This window comes from Danio rerio, chromosome 24 (genome assembly GCF_052040795.2).
Source record: "Danio rerio strain M-AB ecotype USA chromosome 24, GRCz13ab, whole genome shotgun sequence".
Classification (NCBI taxonomy): Eukaryota; Metazoa; Chordata; class Actinopteri; order Cypriniformes; family Danionidae; genus Danio; species Danio rerio.
In genome coordinates this window covers 18,738-37,500 of record NC_141044.1, presented here as the reverse complement: position 1 = coordinate 37,500, position 18,763 = coordinate 18,738, and the positions used below count along the sequence as shown (strand labels likewise).

At 39.3% G+C, this 18,763-nt stretch overlaps 1 protein-coding gene and 1 long non-coding RNA gene across 2 annotated transcripts in view; both read right to left on the bottom strand.

The window, feature by feature from the left end:
• Window positions 1–15,681, bottom strand: part of cdh19 (cadherin 19, type 2) — an 18,079-nt gene extending 2,398 nt beyond the window's left edge. The window contains 13 exon segments of the mRNA XM_087308955.1: window positions 7–187; window positions 190–258; window positions 1,030–1,147; window positions 1,742–1,863; window positions 2,582–2,718; window positions 3,582–3,835; window positions 4,374–4,561; window positions 4,936–5,103; window positions 5,190–5,309; window positions 6,800–7,094; window positions 8,153–8,490; window positions 14,139–14,319; window positions 15,276–15,681. Of these exon segments, the coding sequence (XP_087165081.1) occupies window positions 7–187; window positions 190–258; window positions 1,030–1,147; window positions 1,742–1,863; window positions 2,582–2,718; window positions 3,582–3,835; window positions 4,374–4,561; window positions 4,936–5,103; window positions 5,190–5,309; window positions 6,800–7,094; window positions 8,153–8,359 (1,859 nt within the window). The 5' untranslated portion in view covers window positions 8,360–8,490; window positions 14,139–14,319; window positions 15,276–15,681.
• A 733-nt stretch (window positions 15,682–16,414) lies between these two features.
• Window positions 16,415–18,523, bottom strand: LOC147830963 (uncharacterized). Its single transcript, XR_015524615.1, has 6 exons — window positions 18,478–18,523; window positions 18,215–18,296; window positions 17,936–18,008; window positions 16,928–17,360; window positions 16,684–16,788; window positions 16,415–16,549 (listed from the first exon to the last, which is right to left on the bottom strand). It is a non-coding gene; the product is annotated as an uncharacterized LOC147830963 (long non-coding RNA).
• Between the last annotated feature and the right edge of the window lie 240 nt (window positions 18,524–18,763).

Genomic DNA, 18,763 nt, shown 5'->3' with positions numbered 1-18,763 from the left:
CTGTACCTGCGAGTGTGATGCAGCAGACGGCCAGGCCTAGGAGGATCTGCATGCTGATGTCCAGAGGGAGAGTGTGTGTTTGCGCTCCATCTGATGGACAGTGGTCGTTCGGCTGACACACACACACCCTGATAGAGAGGGTGGAGGTGCTGGACAGGACGGGGGTGCCGCTGTCCCGGATCACCACCGGCAGATGGTAATGTGTTTGTTCCTGCCGTCTGAAGCTGCTCCGCCGCGCCAGCACGCTCGCTGTATTGTCTGAGTTTCAGAGAGGGAAGCAGTTAGATGAGCACGGTACACTCACGGTAATCAAACAACACATTCTGCAGACATATTGCTAATATACTATACACACATACACACATGCGCTTATATACTCTAGTTCAGCGGTGCTCAATCCTGTTCCTGATCTGCCTTCAGTTCATCTGCAGCCCTGATCAAACACACCTGCTTCAGTTAACCAGCTCTCCTTCAGATCACAGCTAGATGAGCTCCTTCCTCATTTCCTCCACTCATATGACCCACAAACTGATCAAGCTCCACCATTTTGTAGGATGTCTCAGTTACAATGTTTACAATGTGAACAGGCATCTATATTCTTCAAGAATGCAGAAATGTAAGCACCATCAGTGATGGACAGTGTTGATGAATTGATTGCTTTGAAGTGAAAGGAGCAGACGATGTGTTTCACTTGATTTAACTCCTCCGTCTTCGCATCTTTTTGTTCTTGTGTTTTTCCCTCAAATCCTGAAGAGTGGAGCTGAGACATGAGGAGAGGAAATGCGGATGCACAAATAAGAACCGAGGAGCGCTCTTGGGTTAGGTGTGTTTGAGCAGCAATGGAGCTGATCTCAGGACTCAGGAACAGGAAGGTAGATCTCCAGGAACAGCACTGGGCATCCCTGCTCTAGTTCACTGCGTCTGAATAGCTACACCTGTAAAAGACTAGTAAATAACACCAATGTGGACCCGACTCAGTGTTAGTGAAATTGCATATTCTGCATTTATAAAGCTCACATTGTGACATACCTTGGTTGTCTCTGATTGTGAAGTTGGGGTTGATGTGCTTGTCTGGGATCATGGAGAAATAGAAATGTTGTCCATCCACAGGATCATCTGCATCAGTGGCGCTGATCAGCTCAATAAGCTGAAGTCAGAAACACACAGAACATGTGAGTGTTTAAACAAGAGCCAGATCTGGAAATGCTTTGCTTTGCTGTTCTGGATCAGATCTTGTGTGTGCCCCAAATCCAGATTCCCATGCTTTAAACAGGGGTTCACATGACACTGAAGTACAGCAAGGTATAAAACAGCACAGATCATTGATGGAAGAAAGACGCTTCAACTAAATCCAGAGCGGCTTATTGTCACGTGGATTATAACAGATGACAGTGTGGAGATCAGGATGGGTCAGGAACACTGTGAGGAGGATGGTGAAGTGCGCTAGTCTGCGTCTTTCATAACACAGATAATTATTAGGGAAAGTGATAATGAATATGGCCTTCTGAACAAAAGTTAAACAAATATACTGTGCAATATATCGTGTTTTGTTGTAAATCACCAGACTGTGACTTTCAGCAACTGAAGGCTTGACAGAAATGTATTTGCATTATATTTCCCCCCTCAAATCCACAAACGTGCATACTCCTGTTGTTTACATATTACCGTATTACAGTTGGTGCAGTTAAATGCATTCAGGTATCTCTCTCTCTCTCTGTGAGTGTGTGTGTGTGTGTGTTACCTCTCCTGGCTGTGCGTCCTCACACACAAAGGGCTGGTAGTCATGTGCCAGAGCGGGTGGGTTATCATTGATGTCCAGCACTGTGATGAGCACAGACACTGAGGAGGACAGCTGGTTATCCACTGAAACACACAGATTGATCACTCATTTTAAAACAAGTGAACATGATCAGACGGAAAACGTGAAACAACATTTAATGAATGGATGAACTGCGTTGTGTTGTCCACAGGGAGGAGTTTTTACAGCTTAATAAACATTTCCAGAATGGCACAAGTCTTCACATACAGCATCTCTCTGAAGAGGTGAATATAAGGTCTGTGATTTAAACAAAGCAGAAGGATCGGCTAGCATGCGCATCTCAAAACAATGCATGCAGTGTGTGTGTCAGAGGATCTATCCTGATTTGATGTTAGTTTCATTAAAACTGTCATTAATTGAGCGCTGATGTAAACAGTGTTTCTGATTCCTCCATTTCTCTGCAGTGTAGATCGTCTCAGAGCTGCTTGTTAAAATTTATAATATTATTTCCATAAATGAACACTGCAGGGTCAAAATGTGGATGAAGTGTGTGATTAGAGCAGCATCTCTCCTCAGGTGCTGTCAGGCTTTTTCGCCACTGTGAGTCAAGAAAATGTGGGCAGATATAAAAGCCAAGAGAAAAATACCCAGAGACTTACATTTCACTAAAACTGCATCAAACATTTCTCATGCTGATCCAATTCATGCAAACAGGCAAGTGTAAATTGTGTGTGTGTGTGTGTGTGTGTGTGAACAGTTCTAGAAAAGTTCGGCTGAGCTGCAGTAAAGCAGTCAAATTTAACTGTAATGTTGGAAACTCACGGATCTCTCTGGCAAAGACCGTCAGGTTGTACCAGGCGGCGGTTTCTCGGTCCAGCAGGTTGGTTACATACACCGTCCCATTATCTGGATCAATCCTGAACATCTGCTGTGTGTCAGGGGTCTCTGAAAGGTCGTATCTGTCCGAAGAAAGCACTTGATATTTGTACAGAATCTAAAGTTAGCCAAGGAATCATACAAAAGTGTAGCGGACACAACAACAATAACAACCAAAAGTTAAACTACCAGGTTCTAACAGTTACTGTTCTGTTATTATTGTTCTTGTTCTTCTTCTTCTTATTATTATTTCAGTCTTTGTGGGATCTGTGTATGCCTGAAAACCTGCTTTATAACAGTGGCACTCATATGAGCATCATCAGCCTTTCTGCACAGACAAACTCTGCTATGCCCGGGGCTCTGCACTGGATCTTTTATATCAGGGGTGGCCAGTCCTGTTCCTGGAGATCTACCTTTACCAGATTTCAGTTACAACCCTTATCAAACACACCTGTAATTATCAAATGGATTTCAGGTCCTTATTAATTGGTTCAGGTGGGTTTGATCAGGGTAGGAGCTAAACTGGAAGGTAGATCTCCAGGAACAGGATTGCGCTCCTCTGTTTTATATCATGCAGATTTTATTCAGTGCACACACTCTCTCTACAACTCTCACACTGACAGTAAAAGTGTTATGATCAACAGCTGGAGTTCCACCAGAGCTCATCCTGTACTGCTCACCACACCAACTGCATTTCCCACAAACCATTGCACTGACCACTGTTCCACCTGTTCCTAATCATCTGGGCTGTTTCAGCACGCACGCACGCACGCACGCACGCACACGCGCACACACACACACGCACACACACGCGCACACACACGCGCACACACACGCGCACGCACACGCACACGCACGCGCACACACACGCACACACACACGCACACGCACACACTCTCACACACACACACTGTTTGAAGAAAGAATAGAAGGGAGAGAAACACACCTGATGGCAGTGTTGGTGATGTCGGTGTCTCTAGCGTAGACGGTTCCAACTTGTGTGCTAGTCTGGGCATTTTCTAGAACTTTCCAAATATAAGGGGTTCCAGAAAAGACAGGTGGTTCATCCACATTCGTCACAGTGATTTTAAGTGTGGTTCTGTCACTGAATTGATCCATGCTCAGAAAACGTGTGTCTGTGTTTTCATTGATGGCCTCAACCGCAATGACAAACCGCCTCTTGTTCTCATAATCCAATGGCTGCAGAGACAGAGAAAACACGTATAAATAATAATAATAATAATAATAATAATACAGCTGCCAAACCCAGTTCCTGGTTGATTTGTTCCATGTAATTGTAACACATTAGTTGCTTAAATACAGCGCACGTCCATAAGCAAATATTGAATAAAATAAATGATGAAAAAACAAATAAACATTAGCAGTTTCAGTCTCAGCACATTCATTTTAAAATATTGTTTGCTTTAATATCTAAATATTTAAATACTTCAATGAAACAAGGTTTATAATCTAATTCATAATAATAAACCTCTTTAACATGGTTAGAAGAACATGCTACATGCAATATCTGTTGGTTAATCACAGGTCTAATTTTAATTGTCAATAATGTTTATTTAATTTTCAAGATTGGATGAGATTCCTTATTTTAATCTTGCAACCTGCGTTTGAATGCAGTTGTGGGAAAGTGTTTTAAATTTGAACTGCAATACCTAGATTAACCACTTGGTGTCAACCTTACATGCTGCAACTTTAAGATATGCGTATTTTACTGTGAGACCTGGGCCAGTATGATAATGCCCTCCTGGGTCTCGGGGTCGGTGTGTATCGTGAAGGTGCTGCTCTCTTCCAGGTCCTCTAGGCTGTAGTTCATCCGAGCGTTCACACCAACGTCTCCATCCTCTGCCATTATCCTTCCAACTGTGGAGCCCACTGGAGCCGACTCGGAGACCGCAAACGTGTATAAATCTGCACATTAAGAACAAAATGTTGGAGTGTGTCCAGTAAAGTTCATACATTCAGCTTTATCCAGTTTTCTCATGAAGAGGTCCCCCTATGGGATGAAAGAGAAGCCATTATAGAAGCATTGCTGCAGTCCATTCATTGCCTTATCTCTCCAGATTGCTGCAGCTACACTACAGTTTTGTGTGTTTTTTCTGGTGAGGTTTCTTTTACAGTGTTTATATAAACCTAACCCCTTTAGAAACACCTCCCATTACAACATTATACCAGGCTGTTTAATATCAGTGTAAAAATACTGCTTCTGTGAAAACCATTTAGCTGACTTTGGTACTAATAAAAACAGCAAAGATTTCAAATAAAACTGTGTTTGGGATTCTCACTGTGCTGGAAAGTGGGTCCATTATCATTGACATCCGTCAGGCTGATGGTGACGGTGGTTGTGGCGCTGAATCCTCCACTGAGTCCAAGCATATCTTTTACCTGAACCACAACCAGATAGATTTCCTTGGCCTCTCTGTCCAGTTGAGACCACGATGTCACAATTATACCTGTGTTGGAGAAAAGATGAGAAATGAGCTCTGAGCTACTTCAAAACAGTGACGCGGGAACTGATATCAAAAACAACAACAACAACCTGTTGTGGGTTCCACTGAGAAGTAGGGCTCCCCCTGCAGGATGGAGTATATGAGTTTAGCATTGTTTCCAAACATTGGGTCGTCTGCATCTGTGGCGGTCACCTGGATTACAGTGGTTCCTGTAGAGGACACAGAGGCTAAATTACTGCACATTGTACAACGCTCACAGAGTCTTTTATGTGTGAAATTTCTTTTACATTTACATCAATGCATACAGTAGATGCTTTTTACAAAGCAACTTACACCCAAGAACACAACCATGTTCTGCCCAGGGAGCAGTTGGGGTTTCAGTGCCTTGCTCAACAGAATCACCTCAGCCGTGGTATTGAGTGTGGATACTTATTCACTCTGTAAGAGTCTATGTAAGATTGACACCAGCTGTTGAACTACATATTGTACTGAAAAATCCTAATTTTCCATGCAAACACAGGTTGCCAGATTGACAACACCAGCAGTGAGTGCTTACCTGACTAGAGCCTACAGCATAGTCTATCTACAAGAAACAACACCCGATAACTGGGATATTTTCCATAATAAAAGGAGTTTGTGTCGTGACCTGGTCATTTCTGTTCTAGAGACAGCTTCGGTTTCTTGAGGCTGAATAACAGCATAATCTTCCATAACAGCATCACCTCAGCTGCTGATTATACGCTTTACTCAGTGTTAAACACTACAGATGTGAGTGTGGGACACTTACTGCCATACGTAAAGCAGACGCAGAGATTTACATCAGATCTGGAAAGTTAAATCACCAGGCGACAGTTTGAGCTGTGAAATATCAGTAACTCAGCATTAACGGCTAATAATGTTGGAGAGGTGTTGGATAAGCCTTATTTCACTGGCGTGCAGAGCACTATTCTGCTCTTCTGATTTGCTCTATTTAAATGTATTTAAAGGTGTCTGTCGTGTTGAGTCGGGTGCAGAGAGCCTAACTAATGGTTACTGGAATCTGCATGTTCTTTTTTAATGTCGTTCAGATGTAACCTGCTCAGCTAATGTTCATCTCTGTAATATTTATACTTCATTCAAATCAGCCTTGTGTGGCGATTTATAACTCTGAATCTGCATCTCGTTACGGAGGCTGCTGCTGTCCTCCAGTGTGGAAATATAATAGGGTAAACTGGAACATACAATTTTAGATGAGAATAGCTGACTTCAGCACTGTTTCTCAGATGAACAAATATGTAAAGCATGTTCCCTAAAGAGCTGCAGACACATTATGCATTTCTAAGATTTAGGCAATGCAAAAAAAAAGTTGTCCTGTCCTGATATTGTACATCATTTAGATAAGTCTACAGAGTGCATTAAAGGCTGAAGTGCGCATGAATTTGACCTGTAGAACTTGATGGGAAGAGCAGCACTAGTTAATTAACCCTCATTGGCTCAGTCTCTGCTGCAGACACACGTCTTTGCCTCATTTATTTTAAATGGCTGCTACATTAAACATCTCTTCAGTTATCTTGCTTTGCTCGCATTGTTCTTTGTTTTCTCCGGTATGATTTACTGCAATAATGAGTTTCACTGTGTACAATCTGAGAAGAGCTGTATATGTGTTAACATAGCAATGGTTAAGTGTTTGACAGAGATGCACAACCCAACGGTCAATCACCTGTAGGACACATCTCTGGGATGCTGGAGACGTAGGGCTCATTGATGAATTCTGGAGCGTTGTCATTGATGTCCTGCACCTTAATGATGAACTCAGATTCAGGTTCAACAGGCTGTTTGGACCGGCGGTTGATGGCCTGGGCCTGCAGCGTGTAGTAGGGCTTCACCTCACGGTCAAGAGGTTGTAGTGAAGAGATTTTGCCTGTGTACTCATCAATGATGAAGATCTCTCCGGCTCCTTCACCCGACAGAATGTACTTGATGGTAAAATCTCCCGAGTCATAATCCGATTTGAGCTGATTGGAATAAACAAAAGTTAATGGTAAATTGGCATATATATATATATATATATATATATATATATATATATATATATATATATATATATATATATATATATATATATATATATAAATTGGGGTGTAACGGTTTGTGTATTCATCCTGAAACATCATGGTATGGGGCTGAATGTTTTTGGCTTACTGGAGTTGAGAAGAGACCACAGGGATCAGCAACTGAGCAGCCGTTCACTACGGTCACATCTATGAGTCTGAAAACCCAAGCTGCTCTGTTGTTCAGAAAAGATCTTTCAGCATTAAAGCTTACTGGATTTATACATAATTACTGTTCTCTGTTGTTAGGAGAGCATTGGGCTCAATTATTGAAACTATAATAATTGAACCGTGAACCGTGACCTAAAATCCAAAGCATTTAACAAACTATGAATTCAGCACACCATTACACCCCTAAATACATACATACATACATACATACATACATACATACCTGTTTGTTTGTGTGTGTGTATCATATCATTAGAATATCTTCAAAAAGTTGATTTCACTAATTTTTCTTAAGTGAAACTTGCCTAACGTGCTCAATCCACACACACTGATATATTTCAAGTGTTTATTTCTTTTAATTTTGATGATCGATGAGTAGACTACTAATGAAAACGCCAAATTCAGTATCTCAGAAAATTACAAGATTACTTCTGACCAATTCAAGACAGGATTTTTAAAAATCTCGTCCAACTGAAGTGTGAAGACGGACAGTCTGAGCATGCACAGCACTCAATACCCAGCGTGAGCTCCCTCTGCCTGTATTACTGCAGCAATGCAGCGTGGAGAGTCACTATAAGAGTGTCAACCTTTTCACAATAATCTAATTTTCTGAGATAGTGAATTTGAAGTTTGACATTAAAACAATAAAAATAAAAAGAAATAAACACTTGAAATATATCAGTCTGTGTGGAATAAATGTACACACAGCACCAGCTTTAGTTCTTGAATGGATATGTTTGACCAGCACCTGTATGCATGTGTATGTGTAAGAGCTGCTTGTGAATGAATACCTGACCAATGTTCCTCGGGGTTGAATCTTCCTCTTCAACAAATATCTGGCTCCAGATCCAGCCTCGTCTGACTCTGAGATGGGACCCACGAGACTCTGGTCTGAAAAGCTTCTCCTGCTGCTGTTCTGAGATGATGAACACGGCCGCGGGCCATGCAGGAGTGCAGGAAAGCATGAGAAGCACACGAAGAACACAGCAGTGGACCATTGTGGAGGAGATCCTTCAGTAGGGCCTTCAGTGAACACTAGGACTTGATGTCATGTTGAAGATGCCAAAGGAGGAGATGGACTCAGACAGTACATAAAGAAGAATGCAATGAGAAGGAAATGATAGATCTTCTGTTATGGGAAAGCAAAGTAGAGAGAGAGAGAGATTGTCTGAATGATTTACAGGTCTGAGCAATTCCACAGAAAACACAACTCAGGCTTAAATAAATGACTGCATTCAAACATACTGAAATGTTCAGACGAGGTGTTTAATATATTAAACCACTACAACGAAACAGGAAAGTTTATATATCTTAATATATATTACAGTATTTTTATTAATTTCAATAATTTAGCAAACTTTAACCTTCATCACTGAACTACTGCTTCAACATATTAACACAGTGTCAGCAAACCCAAACCTGCCCAATGATTCAGCTGGAGATCCTCACTGCTGATGATGAACATTATTATTATTCTCTTATATTATTATTTATTATACTCTGTCATGTTGTGTTCTGTTTATATTTAGTTCTCCTTTACTTAGTTTTCATTGGTTAATTATTTTACACACACTTCCTTCATTGGCTCTTCTGTTGAAACAAATTTTAATGATTTTTTAATTAAAGTTCTTATCCCCACTTTTGAAGTGCACTTTAACAGCTGTACATTACTGCACTGAAAACCCCAGTAAGTTAACTCAAATCATTCAAGGAAACCGATTTCAGCAAAGCATTAAAGTTTATTAAACCAAATGTTTTAAGAACTGCAAACTTATATTGAATTATAGAAACTCATTGAGTTGATATGGTCAAACTCTTAATGTATTAGTAAGTTAAAGATTTGAAGTTCAGTTATCAAATCTGTATGAGCTCAGTTAACTTAAACGAATTAAGTCCAAGCACTTTATAGCTACTTAAATGGTTTTAGAAAACTGATTGCTGCAAATGGTTTAAGTTGACTGAACTCAAATGAAAAAAAAAAGTTAGTCCACCATAATGGTTTGCTGCAGTCAGTTTTACTCAAACTATCTGAGTAGTGAAACAGTTCAGCCTTAATTCATTTCTATTATGTGTAAACAAGAAATGACAAGAAAAGGAGGTATATTAGGACCAATTTAATTCAATAAAATATTTATTTCAGTCAAGCATATCAAGTACAAAACCTGTGTTAAAATACAGATCTGAGGATGCAGACAAAATATAATCAATCAGTGTCAGCAAGACCTTCTCAACAATTTCAGGAGGTAAAAAAGCTTCCTGAATAGTGTGTTGACGGGCATAAAGCAGCTGAAAAAGCAGAGTCCCTGCACTGATCTACGATTTTAAAGGCATCCGCACGTCTTCTTCAAGAAGATTTTCAGTCATTTCAGTCATCTAGCGGGTTGACGGGCATCATTCCTCTTCCTCCTTCACAGCAATCATGGCAAGGCCTTCCCTTTACACCTGATCGTCCCTCTAAACACATTGAAAACATCTTTGTTAGTGAGCATCTCTACATATTCAACAACAAAAACTAAATGCAAGTAAACAGTGAGGACATTTTCATTTGTGTAAAGTGTTCCTTTAAGGATCTATGTCATAAAAACCTTTAAAATAAAGCTTTGCTATTAATAAACTCACACTCGAGCTGAAAAAGAGAAGTGGCTCTTTTCTCTTCAGCAGAACAGGTAAATGCCCATAAGCACTTGGAGAGTTTAAACATGTACGAGCAAAATAAATAAATTAATAAATTAATAAAAAACAAAATACAATTAAAAGCAATTAGACAACAGTGCCTACATTAAAGTACATTTAGAAGCCAGGAAATACTGATTTCCTTTTATTTGATAGACATAAGATGAAGGTAAAAACACCTTTAACAAAAACCAGCTGTGCTCGGCATTAGAGAATGCACAAATGTATTCTGCAAGTGTGATCATGATTTCCCCTGAATATTACTGAAATGTTGCTCAGCTACTCTACATGTACACTGAGCTGATCTCAGCTAGAAGGTCAACCTGCTGCTTTAGTGATGTGGTTCTGATCTTACCTCCATGACAAGTCTCCATCAAGTAAAGGTGTGGGGTAACACAGATGTCCTTCTTGTCCCTAAAGACAAAACAGAAAGCTAGTTAGTGCAGGGAGCTGTAAAAGGTTATGAGCAGATTTAGATGTGAAAGCACAAATCCCAGATAAACAGAGCTTCACAGTGGCTTTAACCCTGCAGTCTCTGGGCTTTAGCGGGTTCAGGAATGTGCACAGAGAAATACTTAAAAGCAAAGCAAACATTTCCTAACCTCTATCAAAAATGTATCTTATCACAAATAAATATAAGCAATATTAATGTGAGTATTATCTGTGTTTAAATGCATAACGGAGTTAATAATCTACTCATGCTCTCTGAAACACAACGAACCATTTTGACATCGCGTCTTTAACCGAAGATTCTTCTTTTTCAAGTTCATCCATCATTTCTAGATGTAAAGATTCTGAAGGTGAATCTGCGTCTGGATCTCCAAAGAGCAACATAAAATCCTAAATTCACTAATTAAAGTTTTGTTTTTAGTTCAAAGATCAGTGACTGTGTCAGGGTGAGATGGCAAATCTACTTCATACATACACTATTATATTATACTAGCATCTATTTCTCACCCTTACTTTTAAAGACGCCGTCCTCACTTATAATCTGCAAGAATAAAAAACAAACGAATCAAACTGGAGTGTGTTCAATGTAGAGTTTAATTATTAGCAGTTCTTACAGCTCTACTCACAGGTTTAAGCCTTGCAGATTTGGCAGAACAGTGATCATGCCAACAAAATAAAAGCAGTCATAAATGGGTTTTAAGCATCATCTTAAATAATTTATTCCACATATCAGATGTTTAAACATACTCAAGCCAAAAATATGACCATTATCAAAAGTTTACAGTCCCTGAATGTTAAAGCCACGTGTTGCTGAATTACCCTCAACTGTTTCAGTTTAGTGAGAGTTGATTATGAGTCCTTTGTTTGAGCCAAACAGTTAAACTGCCATTCTTATAAATAAATAAATGAACGTATTAATCCTCCGTCTTACACCTTTACAACAGTAAACATGTACATTATAGATCAATCTTTTCACACAGGGGACGACTGAGAAACTACAACCTCAAGAGGTGAAAACCGTTTAGCCGTGCTCCAAAGGCAACACAGTGCACCTCGCAAGACTTCTTCAGCTGGATGACAGTTGTTCAGATTAATAGTTAATTAGGATTTTAAACTAGTTAAGAAAAAATTACTGAAAAAAGAAGTTGAGCTTAATATATTGGGCTGCCTTCTATAGCAACAGCTAACGTCTTCACCTTTAGTGACAGCTGTGATTTAGCCTTTCAGTTGTCATCAATGTGAACAGATGGATCTTTTGGAGTGGCATCAGTTCTGCCTTAAACAGTCCTGGGTCATTCAGGATTCAACAAACAGCAGGACATTTCAGGGAACACGCAAACTCTTGAAGAGTCATTTTTCATGGATTGTTAATGTGTTCTGTGAAGTGCATGCAAACATCCATTCAGTTTTTTGGACTGTGCCGAAATAATGATTTAAATATAGAACTACTATTACTTTGGACAAATGATTAGGCTTTAGATTATTTTTAAAAGGGTTTTTAAACATAAGAGCAGAGTTGTATGTAATATTTTGGTCAGCAATAGCCCAAATCAAGACATCGTTCACACTTACCAATATGGTTTCATTAATTCATGCTAGTTAACCTGACCTGAGTTCAGTATTTACTAATGCATGAATACAACCCAAGTGTTTGCTTGTTCACAGTTAATGCAAGTTGATATTACTTTATTTTCATTTACAAACAAATAAAGTTTTAATAAAAAAAAAAATAAATAAATAAATGTGTTTACTATGAACAAACAATGAATACTACATTACCATTCTCCTACAGAACTGTATAGTGTAAAGAGTTACCAGGAAATATTTAATTTGAAGAAAAAGAATGACGTTATTTTCATGAATGAATGTGAACAATCTTAAAGGCACTTACTGTTGACTGTTTGGTGTAGTGGTCAGCAGTGATGAATCTCTGTGATGAGTCCTGTAAGCAGTCAAACAACATGAGCAGGGAGTCATGTCACTGGATGGAAATAAGACAGTAGTGTTATCATGTACGTTATCTGACCGTGTAAAAGACTCATGAAGCAACCATTCTCCATTAAACACCCATTTTGATTCTCATTTGCCTTGCTGACTTTAAGTCCCTTCGGCTTTAATGCGCATCACACAGAAACGCAGAAAACATGTGAACATATCATAATTTAAAGTTAGTCCACACAAATATGAATGTTGTGAAATGAGTCTGCGCACATTGCCCTGCAGGTTTACATTTGCTTTAACATTAGTTTCTGCACAAATATTGGCCAACACAATTGTGCAGGACTCACTGTATAATGTTCAAAACTATGACAAAATACACAACATTAATTTTACACAGCACAGCGCTAAATCATGCCACTGTTAAGACCACTGAGGTTGTGTGTCGTTCTCCTTGGAAATAGCCTATACTGCATATCTTGGCTGACCACAACGTAACATTACAATAACAGATTTAAAAGTAGAATAAATTTACTGAAGTAGTTGGCTGTGCTTACCTGAGAATAATGTTCTGTCAGCTGTGGATTCTCTCCTCTGTCCGACTCTCCAGAACCGCAGCTGAGAAGAATGTGCCGTACGCCACAACGACTACATTTGGGTCTTGAAGAGGAAAATGTGAGGGGTTTTCTGTTCAAATGCCTGAATAATGTGCTATTCACTCCCCAATACTAAGATATGAAGTTTTAGTCATTAGTTTTTACCCACTGACATCTGTTAAATATTATTTTGTTTGGCTGCTTTAGATCAAAACTAAACTAAATGAAATTAAATTAAAAGCATAAGAGTCAAGTTAACACAAAACAGAATTCATTCATTCATTCATTCATAACTCATTAAGTTTGAGTTTTTATGAGTCACCGTTTTTTTTTTTTTTTTTCACCAAGGTAAAGAAACTTTAAAAAATATAATGGATAAACTAATTCAGTTGATTTGGTGATTTTCACTGCTTAGTAAATAATCATTTATATTTATATGATTTATTAGATGAAGTTGTTTGGCTGGTTAATTTTACATACGCTTTATGGTGACGCATGCCTTCCAGATTTGCTTTTTTGGCTCTCTGCGTCCTCGCATTACTTATGTAAAAAGTCCATTTTATTGCTTTTGGTCTGCTAGAAATAAATTAAAATACTGACATGATCAAATTAAGCACATTCACACGTGTCATTTATGTCATTTTCACAGCGTATGTTTTAGTGTTCATGGCTAGCATTGTAAAAGTGGATTTTTGAGACTGCAATGGCGACTGTCAAGCCCCCACCCCAATACTCAGATCTTAATTGGTCATTAGGGGAATCGTGTTGTGATATGTTGTTTACCGTCATGCATCATGGGTAATGACACCCTGTGCTTTTCAAGCGCAACTATGGGACAATCAAATTAAACACCCACAATACATCTGCGAAACTGTTTTTGTCTGAGTAGAAGAGCAGAAATATTGAGTCTATGTACAAATAACTAACCACTAAAGCATATTATAGAGGTTTGAATAACTTTCTATGAATTGCAATCTGTTAAAGAAGTTAGATGTGGAATGTCAGTGTACATGGCAATATGTAAGGATCATATGCACATTATTAATCAAAACATTTTTTATTTGTAAATTAGGGTTAGTTCTACACATACAACAGGTTTTACCAAGTAAAACTCACTCACCTGCATCTCTGAACAGCATTAGTATCTCTGCTAAACGTGCCATCATGTTCTCGTCAGCAGTTTAACACATTTCTAAAGTGTCCACAGACAGCCGCTGTAATGGTCACTGCACTCAGAAAGGCTCGTCTCTCCTCTGACCACCTCCCATTCCTCCCCCACTTGTCTTTTTTCTACACACATTCTGGAGGAGAGCAAACAGGGTTTGTATTGTCTGAGCACAGAGACACACACATCACTCTTCTTCATGTAAACACCCCAGACCAGCGGCTCCAAGTCTCAAACCTCTGTTTCCAACAATACAGCGTTTATTAGCCTTCTCACTGTGGGCCTGCACTGCATCACTCCAGCTGCTCAAGAGACGGATATTTCTGACATTTGAGGGCCCAAAGAGCCTCTTCTGTACTGACACACTGGCATTATGAAGCATGGATAGTTTGTCACTGTTCATAAAACACATAATATGGAGGGAGGGTGAGGAGGAGAGAGAGAGAACTTGAATAGAAGTAATGTTTGTTTAATTTAAATCTTTATAAATGTTAACCTTTTGGGGGAATAACCCTTATTTTAATGATAACCATTATTAATTTCAATGGCTGATGTTTAAAGAGAAACTGAGCACATTACCTGCATTTGAGCCTGAAGTGTCTAGATCAGGGGTCACCAACCCTGTTCCTGGAGAGCTACCTTCCTGCAGATTTAAGTTGTAACCCTGACCAAACAAACTTGTTTGTAATTATCAAGCTTCTTAATAAATATCGCTGCTTTAGGTACTATTAATTGGTTCAGGTGTGTTTGATCAGAGTTGGGACTGAATTCTACAGGAAGGTAGCTCTCCAGGAACAGGGTCGGTGACCCCTGATCTAGATTATAATGAATAAAACGGTTTATGAAATGCATTAAGGGCACAAATAAAGGGCAGTGATGACAGTCTAAGTCTTCTATGAAGTGTGTCTGCTGACAGCTAATGCAGACACACCTAAACACAACTGGGTAAACAGAAAGCAAAGCGTTTCTAAAAGTATTTTTTCCTGAACTTGAAAGTAAAAAAGGACTAAAAGAAACTGCAGGGCTACACGCAATATTAAACTAGCGTGCACACACTCAGATTAGAGAAAGCTGAGAATTCAAGCTACTTACCTTTGCAAGACTGAAAGACATGAAAGCAGTGTCCAATTTTACTTTCCATACACCCAGTTGTGTTGGGATTGTGTGTGCAGACTGATAGCGGACACACTTCATGGCGGGGGAACTGGAATTCCAGAACAGAATCGACTGTTACACTGGACCACGGGCAGGCAGAAACACAACCATAACACAGGCTATGGTCAGAGCTGGTCGCATACAACCACAACGAAACCACAGACCAGATCCACACAGCCAGCAGACAGTCATAAAAGGTGTAAACAGTCCAATCTGCAACGGAGAATCAAAGTGGATAGAAACATTTAGAATTAAGAGTAGAGCAAAACAAGTGTTTGCAAAAGTATGAGTGCTGAGAGAAGCAAACGCGCGTGTGGAAACCAGCTTCAGGTGCAGCGTAATCAATTGCGAGCCCTGGGCTTGTGAGAGATCAGGAGTTAGACTAGAGAGACCTCTGCTGGCCCGTAAGGGGAATTGCTAGCACGAGACAACAGCTGTGAAAGCAGTGTTACACTAAAGCATTAATTATTATTGCTTATCCCTTAATCTGAGAAATTGTTTGTTACAAATCTGGCAGCACCTCCCACTCCTCAACAGCAGACTCATGAACATTTGATGTGCCTATATTCTTACATTAGGAAAAAACTATTCAGATTTCCTCCGTTTGGTGTATTTTCATAATTAATCAGACTAACATGATTCCAGCTTACAGTGTGACATGGAAGTCATGTTCATGCGCTGACAAACTACTCTGTAAAACAAAGACAAAACACTGCTCAACTGTGCTTTAGTTAGTTAAAATCCTCGAGAGAATGAACGCTTGTTTTAACAGCTGGACTTTAAGCGATAACTCACACAAAATAGAAATTTACCCAGTCCCAAGTTAACTGGTTCTTGTTTTCTGCTGAACACAAAAGATTTCTGGATAACCTGTAACCATTGACTTCCATAGAGAGAAAAACAAACCCCATGGAAGTCAATAGTTACAGATTTCTAGCGCTGTTTAAAACATCTTTGGGTTCAACAGAAGGATGAAACTCAAACATGTTTGGAACAAGTGAAGGATGAGTAAAAGAGGACAGAATTAACATTGTGTGAACTATCCTTTTAAACACATTAACATGTAAACACAGTACACATGGTGTTCTACTATGTATGTCTGTATGAATGATGAGATGATGAACACTCTGGATGGGGTAAGATGTGGACTTTTCCATCGATGCAGATAATTTCTATGAAACTTGATAGTAAGGGTCCTCGTGAGAGACATCCTATTGAACAAAGAAAACAGAATGCAAATATGATGATACTAGTTAAAGAACTCATTGCTCAAAGCAGAAAATGGCAGAATAAAATAGAAGATGAAAATAGGCAATAGGTAGACTCATGTACATAAACAACCCACCTCTGTCTGATGTAAGAGCTCAGCCAAAAGCTGACCAGTAATTTTAAGAGCATTGTGGAAGCTCTGTCAGATTTTAAGCAGCACTTGATTGAAATTGAAATAAACCTGAAATATAAAACAAAATTAAACAGTTATGTTCCTTGTGTATTTCAGTCCTGTGTGCTTTGAAAGTTACAATGTTTAAGAGCACATGACTTTGATTTACTTTTAAATGTACAGTGTGCAAGAGAATTAAATAATAAACCTCAGAACAATCCTCAGGAAAGCCACATGACGGACCGCTGAACTCAACTGCATCTGCACCCGCCAGTAGAGCAGGATCAGTGTGAATATAAAAGAGCTCTTTTAAGGCAATAAAATATTTTGTAAAAATAAAAAACAATTGCTGTTGCAAACAAGGAAACAGAACAATTCTGGCTCATAGTTTCCATTTGTTAGTCTTTTTCACAGTTAAAAGTACAATACTTAAATTTCTAATGCACGCCTACTGTCATCTGAAACAAAAGAAAACAGTCAGAATGCATTTGTGTAATTGCATTAATTGTTCATTCAGCTTATTCTGTTCAAACAACGACTGCATTAATATTAAACATTTTAAAGTTTTTTTTTAAATTTACTCACCAAAATAAGTTATGATTGTCCTCACATCCTGTCTGCTCCACTGGAACCACAGCGTACTGTATGTGACCAACATAGTGTTGAACAGGACAGTGTGAAGCCTAATCCAGCGCAAAACTGTGATATAAAAGCTTAAAATAGCACGGACTGTTTAAAGTATGCTCTATGATTGCAAATAATCAGTTCATGAAAAAAGTGATAACACACAGCTGAAATGGGCGTGTAATCGCCTCACCAGTCAAACAGCATACAGTCACATTCTAAGCTGTTTGCGAGAGTTCAGACTGGATGTCGTTTCCATATTAACCGTGCAGGCAGGGCTAACAAATGCGCATCAGCTTTGAATGTGTCGAGTGAAATAAACGCTTGTTGTGAAGTGAAAATGTCACGACTGTATTAAAGCATGTTTTCACGCAGTAGATCGTCTGCGGAACACGCTTCAGACATATTTAAAAAGGGATCGTGTCCACCACTCAAACCTTGCAGGTTAACCAGTGAGCTCACATGCTAAATACACACAGCAGGTGTTTAAACAGGACCAGTGCATTTAAAGTGAAACATACTTAAAGCAGAGGTTTCCTGTATTCACAAAGAGATGAAAATAAACTGGATAAAATGTTTACTGTATACTCACCACAAGTCTGAATTCTCCTGCTGCTGCAGCCACCAAGTCAGCAAGTCGGGTTGGGGCAGGGGTCAGTCAAAAACTTTGAAAACATTAGTCTACAAAGTTATTTATACAATAAACTGTGTCTACAAAAAAGTAGAATTCGCTTAAAAGGTTAAAGTAATGAACCAAATATTAAATTAAGCACTTTGCACTTAAACTGGATAATTAGACATGAAATCCAGGCTAACAGTGCTGGAGTGAGTGTCCAGTGAGCTTGGTGTAGGTTAGTAAAGTTTGACTTACCAGTCAGTCCGATGCATCTTGGAGTTCTGACAGGAGTCCATCCTGTCTGGGGTGCAGACGGTCAACACAGCCTTGGATGCACCTAGAAAACAGTCCAGTTACCAAAGCAGTCTCTTCGTCACAGCTAAAAGATGCACAGTTGATCAGAGTATCAGCATTAAGCTGCAAACTTGGACATTAGTTGAGTTCATCAAGCACAACTGTCCTCTCCCAGAACCAAGTATGCAGAGCAGTGACATCCAGACAAAGAAGTCTGGTTATACCTGCCGGTCACTTGACAACTCGTTCAGCATTCTGAGCAATGATTTCAGGAGAAAGTTTGCGCGCGAACCTTCCTTTGTCTCGAGGCTGCTCGTATGCAAATTTGAGTGTCCGCCCAAAGCATGCGGACAGGCATTTAATACAGGGGATTAAAGAATAAAGCAATGCTAGTTATGATCTTGCTCTATGCATCATGTGTTGTAAAATGTCAGCAGAAACCCATCGGTACCAAACATGGGGGGTTTAAAAGTACATCAACATAATTTTTCACATCCTCATAATATTGAT